At 34.6% G+C, this 16072-nt stretch overlaps 1 protein-coding gene across 1 annotated transcript; it reads left to right on the top strand.

Moving 5' to 3' along the window:
• The first annotated feature begins 3718 nt into the window (after window positions 1-3718).
• On the top strand, window positions 3719-15264 carry CLEC9A (C-type lectin domain containing 9A). Its single transcript, XM_045839746.1, has 6 exons — window positions 3719-3911; window positions 5264-5344; window positions 11983-12129; window positions 12503-12654; window positions 13946-14067; window positions 14726-15264. Exons 1-6 carry the CDS (start codon window positions 3788-3790, stop codon window positions 14856-14858), a joined length of 759 nt encoding a protein of 252 aa, XP_045695702.1. The 5' UTR covers window positions 3719-3787; the 3' UTR covers window positions 14859-15264.
• Window positions 15265-16072: the final 808 nt, after the last annotated feature.

Raw genomic sequence — 16072 nt, forward strand, 5'->3', positions numbered from 1 at the left:
TCACTAGCCATAAAATTACTTATTTTTCCCTTTATTCCCCTTGTAGTCATCTTTACATTATATTTTTTACCAGTACCAGTTAGTCCTTTCTTTATGCAACCCATTATACTGAAGGATTACTAAGTCTCCTTTTTATACGTCCAAAAGATTCCAAATTCCTCTCTCTTTTTATTAATTTTCTTCTTGCCTTCCATTTCTAATTATCTCAAGGTTTTATGACTCACTACATCTTCAGACATAAACACATACATTTTAAGTTGGAACAAGAAAAGTTAGGGCTTAGTTGACTTAAGCGGTAAAAAAGATTCAGGTTTGAAAACTATATAAAATATCTAAGTTTGAAAGCATAAGGCAGTGGAAAGAATATGAAACTTGTAATCTGTAGAATAATTTAGATGGTGTGATCACTTACTTAAAGTGCAACCATGTAGTGTCTTTAACTTCCTTTTCCTTATATTTAAAATAAGATAATACCTAGCCGATATACCTCACAGTTCTACCACATAAAACTTCAGAGCATCAACTGTATCAGAAACTCCATGAAGGCAGACACCATGACTTTCCTATCTGCTCTCCTATGCCCAACACCAAGAACAGTTTCTGCCTCACAAGGAACAGAAATATTTGATTTTCATGGTGTGAGATAATTCATTATAAAGCACCACAATCAGTAAAACACTATACAAATATAATTTCTATTACAAGTGTAACCCTTGTAAGACTCAACAGCAGTGATTTTTTTGTGTGCAAAGAAGGAATATAAAGTTTGCAAGAAGCCTGATGGGGGTTTAAAATGAGTAAATGGTTCTTAACAAAGCCATAGGCTAAGAGACAGAACAGCCAGTCAAAATACTTTATCTAGTTCTTTTCCTGAGAGTTCTATACTTGGTTTTTGCTGAGTAGCTCATGAAATATTTATAAATATGTGGAAAGTCACCCTTTAACAGGATAACAGGCAAAAATTGCATTTCCTTGCCACAGTTTTTCTGAATGTAATCTTTCTTCTTAAATTAGTGATGATAAAATTTATAAACATGATTCTCAAACATCTAAGCTGAGATGTTTGTTAAAACATTAGATATTCAAATACAAATAGTTATGGTACTCAATTAAAAGGCTGAGGAGACAGCCCTATCTTTTAATAAGCTCCCCTACAAGCCATCTTTGATATATTTCAAGAAACATTACTTTAGAACTTAAACACTATGTGGCTTTTGGTATGTTACTTAGTCTCATTCAAATTCAGTTACTTCATTTATAAAATGAGTTTACTATTACTACCTTACTCATAAGGTAATTGTGAGGATTATTAATGTAATTATATAAAGTATTAAGCAGAGTACCAAGCATGTAATGAATGTAATAAATATGTACTAATTTTATAGCTTTGTATACTAACATTTAAAGACACTTTAAAAAATACCTCAGATTCTGTTTCTACTTTAAATGTCTTAAGATCTTGGCTTTGGGAGGTTAGTATCATTATTTTTATATTTTTACTTGTTTTTTAGAGAAACCAAATAGGAAATTATAATTCTAAAAACTGCTTAAAAAGCAGTCATATCTCTGGACTCTAATGTCTTATCTCTTCTAAATCAAATAAACAGATTTATACATCACTATGGCAGAGCAAAATTTCAAATACAATATCGTAGTGCATGGCAAAAATGCAATATAAAAAATGTAGCCAGAGTCTTTTTTATTTTTATTATTTATACTCATATCAAAAGCATTTTATATATGAAGTCAGAATAGTACAGGTACTGTGATCAGACAACCTAGTTTTAAATACTAACTCTTTGACTTCAGTAAATAACTTGACTTCTCTGTGCCTCAGTTTACAATGAAGTTACAATACTAATAGTAGTACCTATTTTATAGAGTTGTTGTGATAATCAGAATAATTCATCTCAAAGCCCTTTGAAACAGTGTTTGGAGTATAATGAATAAGAAATAAGAAATAGTATGATTAAAACCATCAAATGTGACACAAGTAACATATTAATCTTTTACTGCGAGAGCCCAGTGGTTCCCAAAGAAATTTATAGAGAATACACTGTATTTGGAAAAACCAGATCTTTTTCAGCTTCATAGTTGGTGCTGATAAATTCTGAGAGAATCTGGAAATTACTGACAACACTTCAAACTCTGTTCCTGACTTTAGTCCTAATATATATTTGATATACTTTTGGTTTCTTTCTTTTTTCGCTTGAAGATAAGAATCATTTCACTGATTAAGTCACAATTAGTTTTCAGATCAGAATCTCAGGTCACATGAAAGTCACATCAAATATTTGGAGAATTTTCTGAACATTCTTTATTTGCTTAAAGAGATCTTCTTATCCCCACACTGTGCCTTGGGAGGCAGAACACAAATGAACAGAACAGCTTCACTTGGGCAGCATTGGCCTCTGGCTTCCAGCTAAGCCAGCTGCAGGGAGGTGCTGTCAGTGATCAGAGGGTGGAGGGAGAGAGTGGTCAGGGGACTCATTCCCCAGGCTCTCTTTCTACTATGTCTTGGTTTGGCAAAGGCTGGTGTTTTCTGTCTTGGACCATGGCCCCTGTCAGGTCACAAAGTTCCATTAAACACTCTTTTCTTAACCCTTCAGGACTAAAGGTAATAACAGCATTCCAAAATGTATATCACCTTCCCCCTTTGCTTCTGTTAATCTTTCCCAAAACTTTATAAACAGCATCTGTATCATTGCCCTTATATTACCCTTGAGTGCCATTTGTTTCCTTCTGCTACAGCGATCAATGACTGATCTAGTGAAACACTGAAACAAAACAGAACATTGCAATTTTGCAGACTGTTGGGATTGGCAGGCTGTAAATTATTGAAATATGACCTTTGGCCATATAGACAAATAACCAATGACAAAGTATTGAATTTCTCAATACCAGAGCAATAGTCACAGGATGTGGCAGAAACGGCCATTTGTCTACTAAATAATTCATATTCCCTGTCTAGAGTGAAGTTGACATAGAAAGTTTGCTAGCTAGGCAAAAGTTATATTATCAGAACCAACCTTTAGATCCAAGGGCATTACATTAGTGCATGTGAAGGTAATACATGTTACTTCTAGGTTACGGCTTTGAAGCAGCCGATGTGGATTTTCCACCTTCTCTTCTGTTCCAATGGCTAGAAGTAGAGGACTTGAATGTTTCACAAGACAGAAAGAGCCTGGGTTCCATTGGATGAAAACTACCCACTAACCAGGATTACTAGAGCTAGAATGTTATGTGAACAAGAAATTAACTTCCATTGTGTCAAATGACAGACATTTTGCTCTTTACTTGTCACAGCAACTGCATTAGCCTAAGCAATACAGTTTATCAATTTATTTTAGGGATGCAATCCCTTCCCTGCTTTCTTACTTAAGGATACAAAGTGATCTACATCTTACACCCTGGGTTGCCCATGTTCTTGTATCTTTGCTATTTAGATTAGTCCCATACTTTGTGTTCTATACCAAATATAAGTGCATTTTTTGTACTTATTTTCATGTTAACAGTGATACAGTGTGATTACCTTCAGGATCTGCCACGTCTTAGAAACCAGACTAATAACATGTTTGATCATTGGCCGCTTGGATTCAGTTCCCTTCTCATTTCCTTCTTTAGCAGGTTGTGCTTTGGCTTAAACTTTATAAACTTCTACTTTCTGGATGAAGATGCATTTATTCTATTCCTTAAACCCTCACATTTTATGTAAAAATAGCCAATTTCAGTTCTTTCACCAATCTGTTCCCGACTGCAAAAGGAGTTACTTGTCTTAGCTTCTCGTATGGACCGCCTCACCTATCAAAGCACCTCAGACATGCAGGGTGAAGAAATCTATACTTCCCTTCAGTGGGATACTCCGGGGCCAAGCCCGTATCAGAAACATCTGTCTTCCACCAAATGTTCAGGTAACCACTCTATTTAATCCAAGACTTTGCAATTTATGTTTTATTTCCTGTTATATTTTGAACCCAGGTGATTTTTCTAATGAGGCAACCCATGTTAGAGTATGGTAATATGCATGATATGCTAACATTAAAAAAATAAACAGTGAGAAGGGTAAGTAAAGATGAAAAGGCAAAAAGACTTGGCAAATATGTACTACTTACTCTCAAAGAGAAAGAATTCCTGGATTTGGGGGGGAAAGTGAAAGAAATCATATTTTTATTGCTTCAGTTTTTGCATAAAATACTCCTTCACAAATTATCTGATAAATATTAAGAAATAAAGAGAAAACAGACAGTGAAAAACTGGCAAGCTCTTGTCAGCCTGGAACTGTCTGCTATAGTAATCAGTTCTGTCTGTCTTTATTAAGTTTAATATTTGTATTAGTTTCCTATCGTTGAGGTAACAAATTACTACAGACTCAGGAGCTTAGTACAACACAGACGTATTGCCTTACAGGTCTAGAGATGAGAAGTCTGACAAGGGTCTCACTGGGCTGCGATCTAGGTGTTGACGGGGCTGCGTACCCTCTAGAGGCTCTAGGAAAGAGCCCATTCCCTTGTTTGTTTCCAGTTCTAGCGCTGCATTTTCTGCTTCTCAAGGCTCACGGCTTCTTCCTCTATATTCAAAGAAGCAGTATCATGTCTTCTTCCATCATTGTATCACACTCTGTCCCTCTGATCTCTCACCTCTCACTTATAAGGGCCCAGATAGAACAGAATAATCTCCCCATCCTAAAATCATTACTTTACTTCTTCAAAGTCTCTTTTGCCAAATTAGGTAATATTACATGTTCCAGGGATTAGGACCTGGGTATCTAGGGCTGGTCTATTATTCTGCTAACCACACCATTTAAAGATACATTTTAGAATATAACCAATTACACAAGCTTCATTTATCCTTCCAGAACAGTTGCAAAATTACCTGGAAAAAAATGTTCCTCATCTAACACTATATGTTTAGAGAGAAATATCTTGGAATCAATCATGTTCAAGTGACACTTAAGAGAGATGAGGAGATACAACACAGCAAACATAACTAGTTAGTAAGGTTGTGGTGTCATATGAGGGTAAGAGAAGTATGTTATTGAATCTGTTCAATTTAACATTTCTTGCAATCAAATGTAATCCAAGTTATAACTTGAATTTCAAAAAGTTTGAGTTCTCCTTTTCCTGTTACAGTTACATACCCTCGACCATTCTGTGGTTGAAATGCCTATGATTGATTCCTTCTTTCACACAGTATAGTCTCTTCCTGGCCCAGCCTTTCACCTACATTTTCTAACTCAGTTTTATTGTTCCTGCTCCTTATTTAGGAACACGGTGTCTTGTGATGGTGATATCATGTATTATCTGTGTGGGCTCAGTAGCAGCCTCCATTTTCTTGGCTATTAAGTGTAAGTATAAAAACTACTTTCAAAATAATCTACATATATTATACAAGGCATCTAGTTTCACAGAAAATTATATATGTACATTATAATAAATAAAACTTCATGATTTATAAATGGATACATAAATCAATTACAAATATTTAAATGCATATAAATGGCAAAATAATGACTTCCTAATTTAATTAATGGAACATTGATTTGCTCTAACACTTGGAATACTTGAATGCTGTTATAACTTTTAATGTTCAATTGTTTGTTTTTTAACTCAAATCTAACTCCATAAGTCTCTTTGGGAACAGTCATGTAAATATTTACCCATATTATGATTCAGTCTGTGAATTGTGTTAGCACGCCAAAGTATGCAAGGTGAAACATTTTAGTAAATGCTCTACCTTTGCTAATATGCATTTATTCTAAACTTGACTTGTGTAAATTATTTTAATATGAGTTCATTTTTTACTTTATATTAGATAAGGTACAATTTAATGTTTACTGCAAGCCTGAGAACTTTATTTGACTAATATTCAATCACATTTATTTATTCCTTTTAGTCCAAATTTGATATGTCTTTTACCTCTAGCAAGTAAATTTTTTATGAAATACAGTAATTATAAAGCTGTGGTTTCCAGAAAAATGACTAAGACCTTTATCATCACTCATGGTAGCACTAAGAAATTTGCTGAGACAGAGATGAAGGTTATTGTCAAGATAATTTTTCTTTCTTGTGTGCTTTAGCAAATCATTTTCTACCTAGCAGGCATTAGCTGGTGAGGGAGAATTATGAGTCCTGAAATGAGGAAGCAAAGGGTTCAGATTTGCTTCCATAAGGTATAAGAAACTTGACCTTGTTCATGTTAGTTATGAATTCATTTTCCTGATGGTACTGAAAGGAATGATTTAATAATTTGTTGAAGCTCAAAAAGTAATTATAACCTTGGTTATCTCCCCAAATAAAATTTGCAGGCTATCCTAAGTGTTAGAGATTCCAGAAAGATTTCCTTATCTCACCCAATCTTCTGTCTGTGCTTTATGAAAAAAAAAAAGTGTGTGTATACATATATGTATGTGTGTGTGTATATCATCACAAATGCCAGCTTGTTTTTAAAGAAATTCACATTTAAATATCTGTTTACCAAGAAATATACTGGAATCATATCTGCAAAGTTGAAAGAGAACTAGCAGATAAGTGAATTGACATATAATAATTTAGTTTCTTCTGTAAAAACTGGGAACTTTTAATAGAATATTGTGCCAAGTTTTATTCTAACTAAAACAAGCCATATTTTAAAAATGAATTCATATTTAACTGACTTTACAAATATCAAAAGATATGGTTTAAGTATCAACTATGCATAATAAATGTTAGTGTTTAAACTACTTGGGATAAGAAGATAAAAGAAACTACAAAAAACACTTTCAATGAAAAAAATTAACTGAAAATGCAACATTTTCAAGCAACATTGTCAAATGACTAAAATATAGAACTTTTAATATGAAAATAAATTAATATCTAATCAGCAATTATTACCTAATCTAAAAGTATACAGTACATACTAAAGATGCTAATAAAAATACTGTGCATTTTTCATGTTCTCAACAAATTTGCTGTATAGTGGATACTTAATTTTTCTTTTCTGCATAGTTCATAAAACCTATTTAGATAATCAAGATAATCATGTTCTTAACAAACTCTGGTTATCTTAAATAGTATTAATTGATTTTGACCCAGAAATCCCACTTTTGAATGTTATTTTCTGTAGATAAACCTGCATGTGTAGCAATAAGGGGGACAAAAGATTAGATGGAACTCAAATGCTTATCCTTAAGGGACCATTTAAATTCATGACATGTACACATTACGGAATATGATAAAGCAAAGAGGAAAAGGAAGAGGGAGGGGAGAAGTAGGAGTGGTAAATTTAAAGGTGAATTGAAGTAATTTCTTGTTTTCATCTTACTGTTGTATTTTCTGTTTTTCTCTACCATATTACTTAAGTTAATTGTCTTACTATTTTAAAAACTCTATAGTGCAAAATATTGCCTAAGAATTCAGATTTTTTCATTTGTTTTTAAATATTCTTTTTCATTTTCCTGATTCATCAATTAGGTACAACATATAACATCTTAAAACAAATGCTGTTACTGTCTTTCTCTTTCTTCATAAAAATATGTTGTATTATATTTTCCCAGGTAATCATATTGTTTAATCTTCATTACTTAATGCAAATTAACTATAACCGCAATAGTAATAAAGGTGCAGTACGTTCCTTCTCACTTGGGAAGAACTAAAGAAAAGTCTCATTTCCCTTTCTCAGTTTTATTACAGTTTTATGTAATATGAGCCTTTCAAGTATTAATAAACAAAGCAACAATAACCTTAAAAATATAGCTAATCTAAGATATTCAACTAAATTAAAATTTTTAGAATAATACTTCAAATTCCTAAAAGGAAGATTATTATTTTTCATTGTCTACACAAGCAAAATTATTGATGAGATAAAATGCATAACACCACTGTCCTACTCGCTGCTCTGGTTAGATGCAGCCTTTTGTTAGGAAGGACAAAAGCCACGGACAGCCTGGGCCACTTGCACTGCCAACAGATGGACAGGGCACGGGCACCTGTTTTTCTAGTCCATGGCTCTGGGGTTTTAGCGTTTTCATGTCAGTGGCAATGTTGATGACTAAAATAGATCAGAATATGCAGATGTGCAATTAAATATTTGATTACGAATGTTGGCTTGACCAGTTAATTGGGAGACGAACAACATGCAGGTGCAAATTGCTTTTTTTACCCGCAAACTTCCCCTTCATGACAATAATCTCTATTAGGAACAGAGCAAAACTGTAGCCAAGTCTGCCCTGAGACAGAGCTGACCGGCATGTGTGCCATTATAAACCCAAAAAAAGTCAGGGACAGCTGGGCAAAAGTAATATTGTAAGATGCAGTGGATAAGTATTTTCTATAATTAACTAAAAACACTGAGCCACCAGTTCTAGAAATTCTACAAAAATCAAGTAGGATAAAAAAAATCAATATCAATATTGAGAAAAATATTTAACAAAATAGGAATAGATGCTTTATAACATGATTTTTCAAAAGAACTGGCTCAATAAGTTAGCCAGACTTCTCAGATGACAACCACCTAAAATTCATGTAAATGTAATATGAAAATAGGAGGATTGGGCTTATCAGATATTAAAATAAATTAAAACCCTAAAATAACTAGGGCTGTGTGGTGCTGACATGTAAGATAAGTAGGTGAATTGAATATACTTAGAACAATAGAAATATTGCCTAATGAAGTACTTCATTAGAAATTCACAACAAGTTAAAGATGGCAACTAAAGAGTATGGAGAGGAAAGATTCAATAAATGATATGAGAAAATATGTAGCCATTTAGGGGGAAGAAGTTGAAGTCATATCTTACAATTTACAACAAAAAATTCCAGCAACATCAAAAAGTAAATATAAAATAAACATCAAAGTTTAATCTCTAGCATAACAATTTTACTAAAAGTGACCAAAAAAATCTGATCAATGTGGGGTAAACTACAACAAGCCAGGTCAAAAGACAAACCGGGAAAATGTCGCTGTAGCTTATATCACACATGAAGCGAACTCTATCAAAATATAAGTTACACTACTAGAATCAGTTAAACAGGACTGGCTGTTACAGAGGACTTGTGGAACCATGAGGCCCTAAGTCACAGTGCTTACAATTCTACAGTTCACTACAAGAAGACGATATAATTTAACAACAGCAATAAAGTAAGGATAAAGATTACAGTAAGAGGTCTGGGGAGACCAGGTATAGGCAGGCACCCTTTCCTCCCCTTGTAATGTCCTTTCAGAACACAATTTCTTTCAATCAGAAAAAGCACCGTGGTATACACAGAGCACCGTGGTACCAGGGAGCCCCAAACGGAGTCTTGCTGGGAATATTTACATTTTCCTGACCACACATGCATATTCCTGCAAAGTAACCACTCTCAACAGCAAAGATTTCTCAGGGTCTCCTTGTAACCAGGGGCAAATCATCAATCATATGTCATCAAGAAACGGTGCTGACAAGCTAGTATAATCTGTCCCCCAAAATCTCAGACTGATGATTACTAAGCTATGCTATTAGTATGCTTGATACTTTGTCCAGAGGTCAGTTACATGCGGGAACTTTAGAAGCCCTGCCCAGGCAGGTTCTAGGCCTGCCTGAATTGACCCTTATGGCACAATAAGGGCCTCATATGAAACAGAAAGGAAAAGACGAGAAACCCAATGAAAAAAATTACATAGGATATAATTACACACTGCATAAAAAAGAAATACAGCTGACTTTTATTTACATATACACAAAAAATTCAACATCAAACATAAGATAAATGCAAATTTAAATGATATTGAGGTATCATTGTCAGCATATATGGCCCTCCACATTAGATACACTCAGAAGTATCTAATATGGCTTAAATAAGCGCACATAAACTGTTCTAGCAATTTATCTTAAAAATGTACTTGCACACATGTAAAATTCTGTATAATTAAGGTTACTTATTACAGTATTTATCTCTACAATACCAAAAGATTACAAAAGTCAATGAAAAATCGCTCAACTAAATTGTGATACATTCCATACATGACAGATCCATACAAGGGTATGCTATACAGTTATAGTGAAATGATCAGAAAGCTCTTTATATACTGGCATAATATTATGTCCAAAATAAATTTTAAGGGATAAAATAAAAGGTACAAAACCAAGTAACCCAATTGCTACCATTTGTGTAAATGTGAGTAAGGGCATTTAATGTTCATTTTCAAAATTCAAAATTCCTCTAGAAGAATGAAAATAAAACTGGTAAGCCTGGCTGCTTTGGAGGAATAGAGCTGGGTGACTAAGAAGACAGGGGCAGCAAAGACACTTTTTTCTGTGTACCCTTTTTAGTTTTTTATTCTTGAACTATATAAATTGTTTTTGTTTTCAAATAAGTATCAATTTTACTAATAAAGCCTTTCCCACATTGTAGTAGACTGTTCTGCATGGTGTGGGCCCAGCACCCACTTGGAGATACACAGGACCCATGCCCATGAATAGGTTCTCCTGTGGAAAATCAGGCCTGCGATGAACCTAGTCTTGCTTCTTGCTAAAACTCCCTCACCCTGAATTAAGGACATTTACTCCAAAGCAACTTCCTACAATCCATGCTAAACCTTCCAAGGATGAGTGTAACAGTCCAACTACTTTTGCCTTTTCATTTGCAAATATCCTTCTTCTGTGATGTGATTAGCAGCATTGGCTCCTTTGTTTTCTGTAAAAAGTAACCACCTAAGGCGAGCCTGTGCATAGTTAATGAGGACCTTCTTGTAATGTGCCCAGTAAGACAATAAAAGCTCGTTGGAGGAAGGGCTGAGGCTTTTGCTCCCCTTGAGAGAAAAGCCATGCCATCCATTTTCCTTCACTGGATTTGATAATCCGTATGAATGTCTCATTTCATCCATAATGACTCGGACCCCATGAGCTGGGTCCATATCACCACATTTCCTTTAGATATGTATTTTTTAAAATTTTATTTTAATCATTGTTCAAGTACAGTTTTCTGCCTTTTACTCCCATCACCCACCCACCCATCCCTCCCCACTTCCCTCCCATTTTGACCCCTCCCTAGTTTTTGTCCATGTGTCCTTTATATTTGTTCCTATAAACCCTTCCCATTCTCCCCTGAAATTACCCTGAAATTCCCTCCCCTCTCTCTGGTCACTGTCAGCCTGTTCTCTAGTTCAGTGTCTTCGGTTATATTTTGCTTGTTTCTTTGTTTTGTTGTTTAGGTTCCTGTTAAAGGTGAGATCATATGGTATTTATCTTTCACTGCCTGGCTTATTTCACTTAGCATAATGCTTTCCAGTTCCATTCATGCTTTGCAAAGGGTAGGAGCTTCTTCTTTCTTTCTGCTGCATAGAATTTCATTGTGTAAATGTACCATAGTTTTTTGATCCATTCATTTACTGATTGACACCTAGGTTGCTTCCAGCACTTGGCTATTGTAAATTGTGCTGCTATGAACACACAGAGGATCCAGAGACACATGAAAAGATGCTCAATATTGCTAGCTATCAGAGAGATGAAAATTGAAACCACAATGAGATACCACTTCACACCAGTCAGAATGGACATCATAAACAAAGCAACAAACAAGTGTTGGAGAGGTTGCGGAAAAAAGGGAACCCTAGCTCACTGTTGGTGGGATTGCATACTGGTACAATCACTATGGAAAACAATATGGAATTTTCTCAGAACACTAGAAATGAATCTGCCTTTTGACCCAGCAATTCCACTGCTGGGATTATATCCTAAGAACCCTGAAACACCAATCCAAAAGAACCTATGCACCCTAATATAGATCTGTATTTTTAATTTTATTTTTCAATTACAATTTAAATTCAACATTATTTTGTATTAGTTTCATGTGTACAGCACAGTACAGTAGATAATTCTTAAATAATGCAATTTTTAAATAAATATCATGCAAATAAAGTCACAAAAAATCATTAGTAATGGGTGGTTACCTTTAGACTGTGTTGAAGAATGACTCATAACTTGTCAGGAATGTATTAGAAATGGTTCTTGGTTCTTCTTGTTTGAAGGGTTCCAGCTGTCCACTATTGCAAAGAAGCAGGAAGAGAAGCTCACCCAGCAGGACATAGCACTGTCGAACTTCACACAGTGGAAGAGAAGCCATGACCTCCAGATAAAGTATTACCAAACCTTGATGCAAAGCCGTTCCAGTTCAGGTAACTGATATTGGAAATAAGTTTCTATTTTGCAGGTGCGAATGTATGCACCAAATCTTTTTAAAAAAAAAACAAAACAATAACAACCCAGCAGTGACACACATTTCATTCTCTAGAAAATCATAGTCAGCATTGTATAATAGAAGAGACATAACTATGATCCACTCTTCAGTTCAATCTTATTTATGTATGTCAGCAGTATGTAGAAAATACAGAGGTTCCAAGAAACGCAGATAAAAAAAACATTCACTCAAATTTCAAAGTGAAATTTGTGATATTAGTAGGTAGAGTCTTATCCAATCATTTAAATGTATGTGTTTCTTTAAGTGTTGTTCCAAATTACTCAGTATTACTCAAAATATTTTATTCAAAGCTTCTGTCTGCAGCTGTTGTCCAAAAAACTGGATTCAGAATGGAAAAAGTTGTTACCATGTCTTTGAAAATTGGAAAATTTGGCAAAACAGCAAAGAGGATTGTTGGAAGGAGGGCTCTGATCTTCTACAAATAGAGAGCAAAGAAGAAATGGTAAACACTGTCTTATGGTTTCATGTCATTCTGAAAATAGCGTGTTACCCATTAAAAGAAAGGAATGATTGTAATAAAATAGAATTTCTTAATATTTTATAACGGTAATTTAATAAAAGTTTAAAAGAAACAAAGTAAAAATTAGTATGGTTTGTGTTCCTTTTAATTGGATAAACCAACAAGAAAGCAGGATACTATCCCAAAATCAAGGAGCATATGTTAGTTCTGTCCTTTGTTAATCAAAAATGGGAAGGAGTAAAAGAAGTGCCATTTTGTGACATGCTAATCTACTGTAAGATACACATACATTATGATTGTATATGTGTTTTAAATAATTATGTTTAATGATGTAAAGAAGTATAATAACCTATTAAATTTTTTCAATTATTATGGAAAATCAGAAGTATAAAAAGTGAGGTGATGTCATGAAATGGAAAGGTGTGTGAAAATAAGCATTTACTAAATGAATTGTTTAATTGACATTTAACCCAATTTACTAATATTTTAACAAGCAAACACTAAGATGTTTTTCTAAAATCATTTTACCTATATATATGTGTGAAACAGAATGCATGGTTACACATTACTGGCCTTATTAAAAGCTATGCAACTATGTTCAGTAATTAGTCAAAGTTCATTTTTACAAGAATAATGGGAGAGAAATTCATTAAGTATATGCAGTAAAGAAGGCAACTCGAACTAACTTATTACAATATTGGGTTTTCACTATGTTTTCTGTGTGAATTTGTTGACAAATGTTAGCCATGTTTCTTCTAATACAATATGCCTTTAGTTAAGTTGCTTCTGGAATCTTTTAAACTATTTTTCATATAGAAGTCTACTGGGAAGGAATGATCTATGTGCTCTGTGTTGTCAAGGATATTTTATCTCTTCTTCTGATAATGAGAGTTCAGTATGACATTTACCTTTTTTGACACATATATCTGCCAAACTCTAAATCTGTTAAAACTATTTTAAGACCAGATGCTTATTTTCCCGTGGTCTTCAACACTACATTGATCATATGGCAACAGAAAAAAAAATCCATAAAATGTATTTCTTCTTTTATATTATATATACATAGTTTTTAAATTGTTGTTCAAGTACAGTTGTCTCCATTGTTCCCCCACCCACTCCCCAACATCCCACCCATCCCTCCCACCTCCCACCAAGCTCCCACCAAGTTCCCATTAATTTCTGTCTAGGAAAAATGGCACACCCAATAGGTCATGGTAGTTTATTGTTGGGGTTTTCCCCACCCCATTCACCATCCAGGTCTTGTTTCTTATAGGACTTTATCATTGGCAGCCTGGGGAAGATCAAAAATGACCATGATTACTGGGTGGGACTCGTTCAGGTTGGACCCACCCAACCTTGGCTTTGGCAAGATGGCTCCTCTCCTTCCCCTGACCTGTAAGTGTTTAAGGGGGAAAAGATCACAAAGTTACAAGAAAAAAAAAACACGTGAGGGAATTCAAATGCTCCTTTTATTTTATATATTAGGTTTCCTCCAGGAAACACAACCAGCATCATAATTCATAGCTTTCTGATTAGAATCAAAGCTGAGGTAATTTATGCATAGCTTTATGGCTTCTAAATCTTCTTCCTTTTCATCCTCACTGCCATTATCCTCCAGAACATTTACATTAAATCTGAGAGTCTGAATGAACAGTATTATTTAATTATCAAGTATATTTCCTTTGTATAATTTAATGACTAGAGAGTGCTAAAGAAAAGAGATTATAGAAATTATTAAGCAATTCCGTAATTCAGGTTTTCAGATAGACCTAGGGAAAATTGGTGAACAGAGTTAGATGCTTTCGTATTTTGATAATTAAGAGTCAGGAAAGATTCTAATTCAGAGACTGTCTTTATGTTTTTATATGCAGTTTGTTCAAGTTATATTAACATATTTTTATTGAGAGAAAACAGCTCTGCAAGACTACTCCAGAAGAGTGTCACATTCAAACAAAATAGAATAAAATAAAACTCACACCTCTCATGAGTTACCCACAACAGCACCACTGTAAGCTCCATACCTAACCTCAGATACCCTGACTTGCCTCTCCAGGTTCCCAACAAAGACACCCCCATCAACTCTCCAGCTCTGTGGATACCTCAGAAACAAGAACCTTTCTTCCACTGACTGCGGACGTTGGAAATACTCTATCTGTGAGAAGTATGTGTTAACATCCTCTACATGAAAGAAGTTGAGTTTGAAGTGATCTATTGCCATAGTATTTGGAACAGGCCATTGGAAAGCCTGTTGCAGAATGCCAAGGAGCAAGTGCAGAAGTAAAGTTATATGTGAGCTTAACTAGCAAAACTGGGACTCAAAACTTATTTTTGCATTTACACTGGGTAATATTCTTCAGTATATCCCAGGCATTATTTTGATAATGTTCAAGTTGCCAAGAATAAAATTGATCTAGAGGACAAAACCCTGAAGGGTTGAGAACAAACTGAAGAAAAATCATTGTGATTTGCCATGCTTTTTTAAAAAATCTAGAGTGACCATAAACATACAGAAATCTATAAGTCACTAGGGAAATGATGCAGTTCTAGCTGACTGATTTTTTAAAGTAAATAAATGTGGACTTTTAAGCTCCCTGTCTGCCAGATCTTTTATTCATTTGCTAGGTTTCCAAGGCATCATTATCAGACTGGGAGGATGTGAATACAGGAACATGGATTTTCAAATTGGAAGGAAGAGAGGCTGATGTCTGCTGCCTATAAGACAATACCTTTTTTAGGACTATAGATTTCTACTAGAGAGATGAAATACGAACCCTTCACAAAAGTGGAAGGGAAAGTCAGGCTGCCGACACCAGCGTGGTTCCAGTGAACGACAGCTGTGTGTGAGCCTCGCTCCTTTCTCACTGACCATCCCACCACTCACAAATCAGGGAACTCACAGTCTGGATCCCAGAAGCTTAGCACTCCAGCACTTTTAACCTCTCTGTGCCTCAATTTCTTTATTATAAAATAATAATAGAACTTATTTCAAAATATTTTTGAGGCCAAAATCATTAATATATGTAAATTGCTGATAATAGTACCTCACATAGAATTTGACATTGTATTGGTGCTTGCTATTATTACCTGGAGTAAATTACTAATCATCTCTATCAACCATATCAACCGTATGTGTGCATTCCAGGTAAAAATGACCCCTTTTCTCTTCATGTCCCAGGAATGTTGATAAGACAAAGTTTATATGTAAAACACCAGCAACTATCTGGAGAGGTTATCTTTTTTAAAGTGAATGAATCTCTTCAAATACATCTATAGGCAATCTGTGTCCTAGGTCTGCAGCCTTCTTGAACATGGGTTAGCTTGTTCCCAAGAGACAGTGGATATGAAAGTATGTTATGATCTATAAGAAAAAAATCACTATTATTATGTTACTCTCCATTTA

Source organism: Phyllostomus hastatus, unplaced genomic scaffold, assembly GCF_019186645.2.
Source record: "Phyllostomus hastatus isolate PE091 unplaced genomic scaffold, TTU_PhHast_1.1 phas_contig_308, whole genome shotgun sequence".
Lineage (NCBI taxonomy): Eukaryota > Metazoa > Chordata > Mammalia > Chiroptera > Phyllostomidae > Phyllostomus > Phyllostomus hastatus.

Bases quoted from the DNA above. Each gene is read 5' to 3' on its own strand.
- CLEC9A (XM_045839746.1), top strand. From the start codon at position 3,788: ATGGACCGCCTCACCTATCAAAGCACCTCAGACATGCAGGGTGAAGAA. The intron at 12,655-13,945 runs GTAAACACTGTC...TGTTTCTTATAG, and splicing joins TAGAGAGCAAAGAAGAAATG to GACTTTATCATTGGCAGCCT. The intron at 14,068-14,725 runs GTAAGTGTTTAA...TTGCCTCTCCAG, and splicing joins TCCTCTCCTTCCCCTGACCT to GTTCCCAACAAAGACACCCC.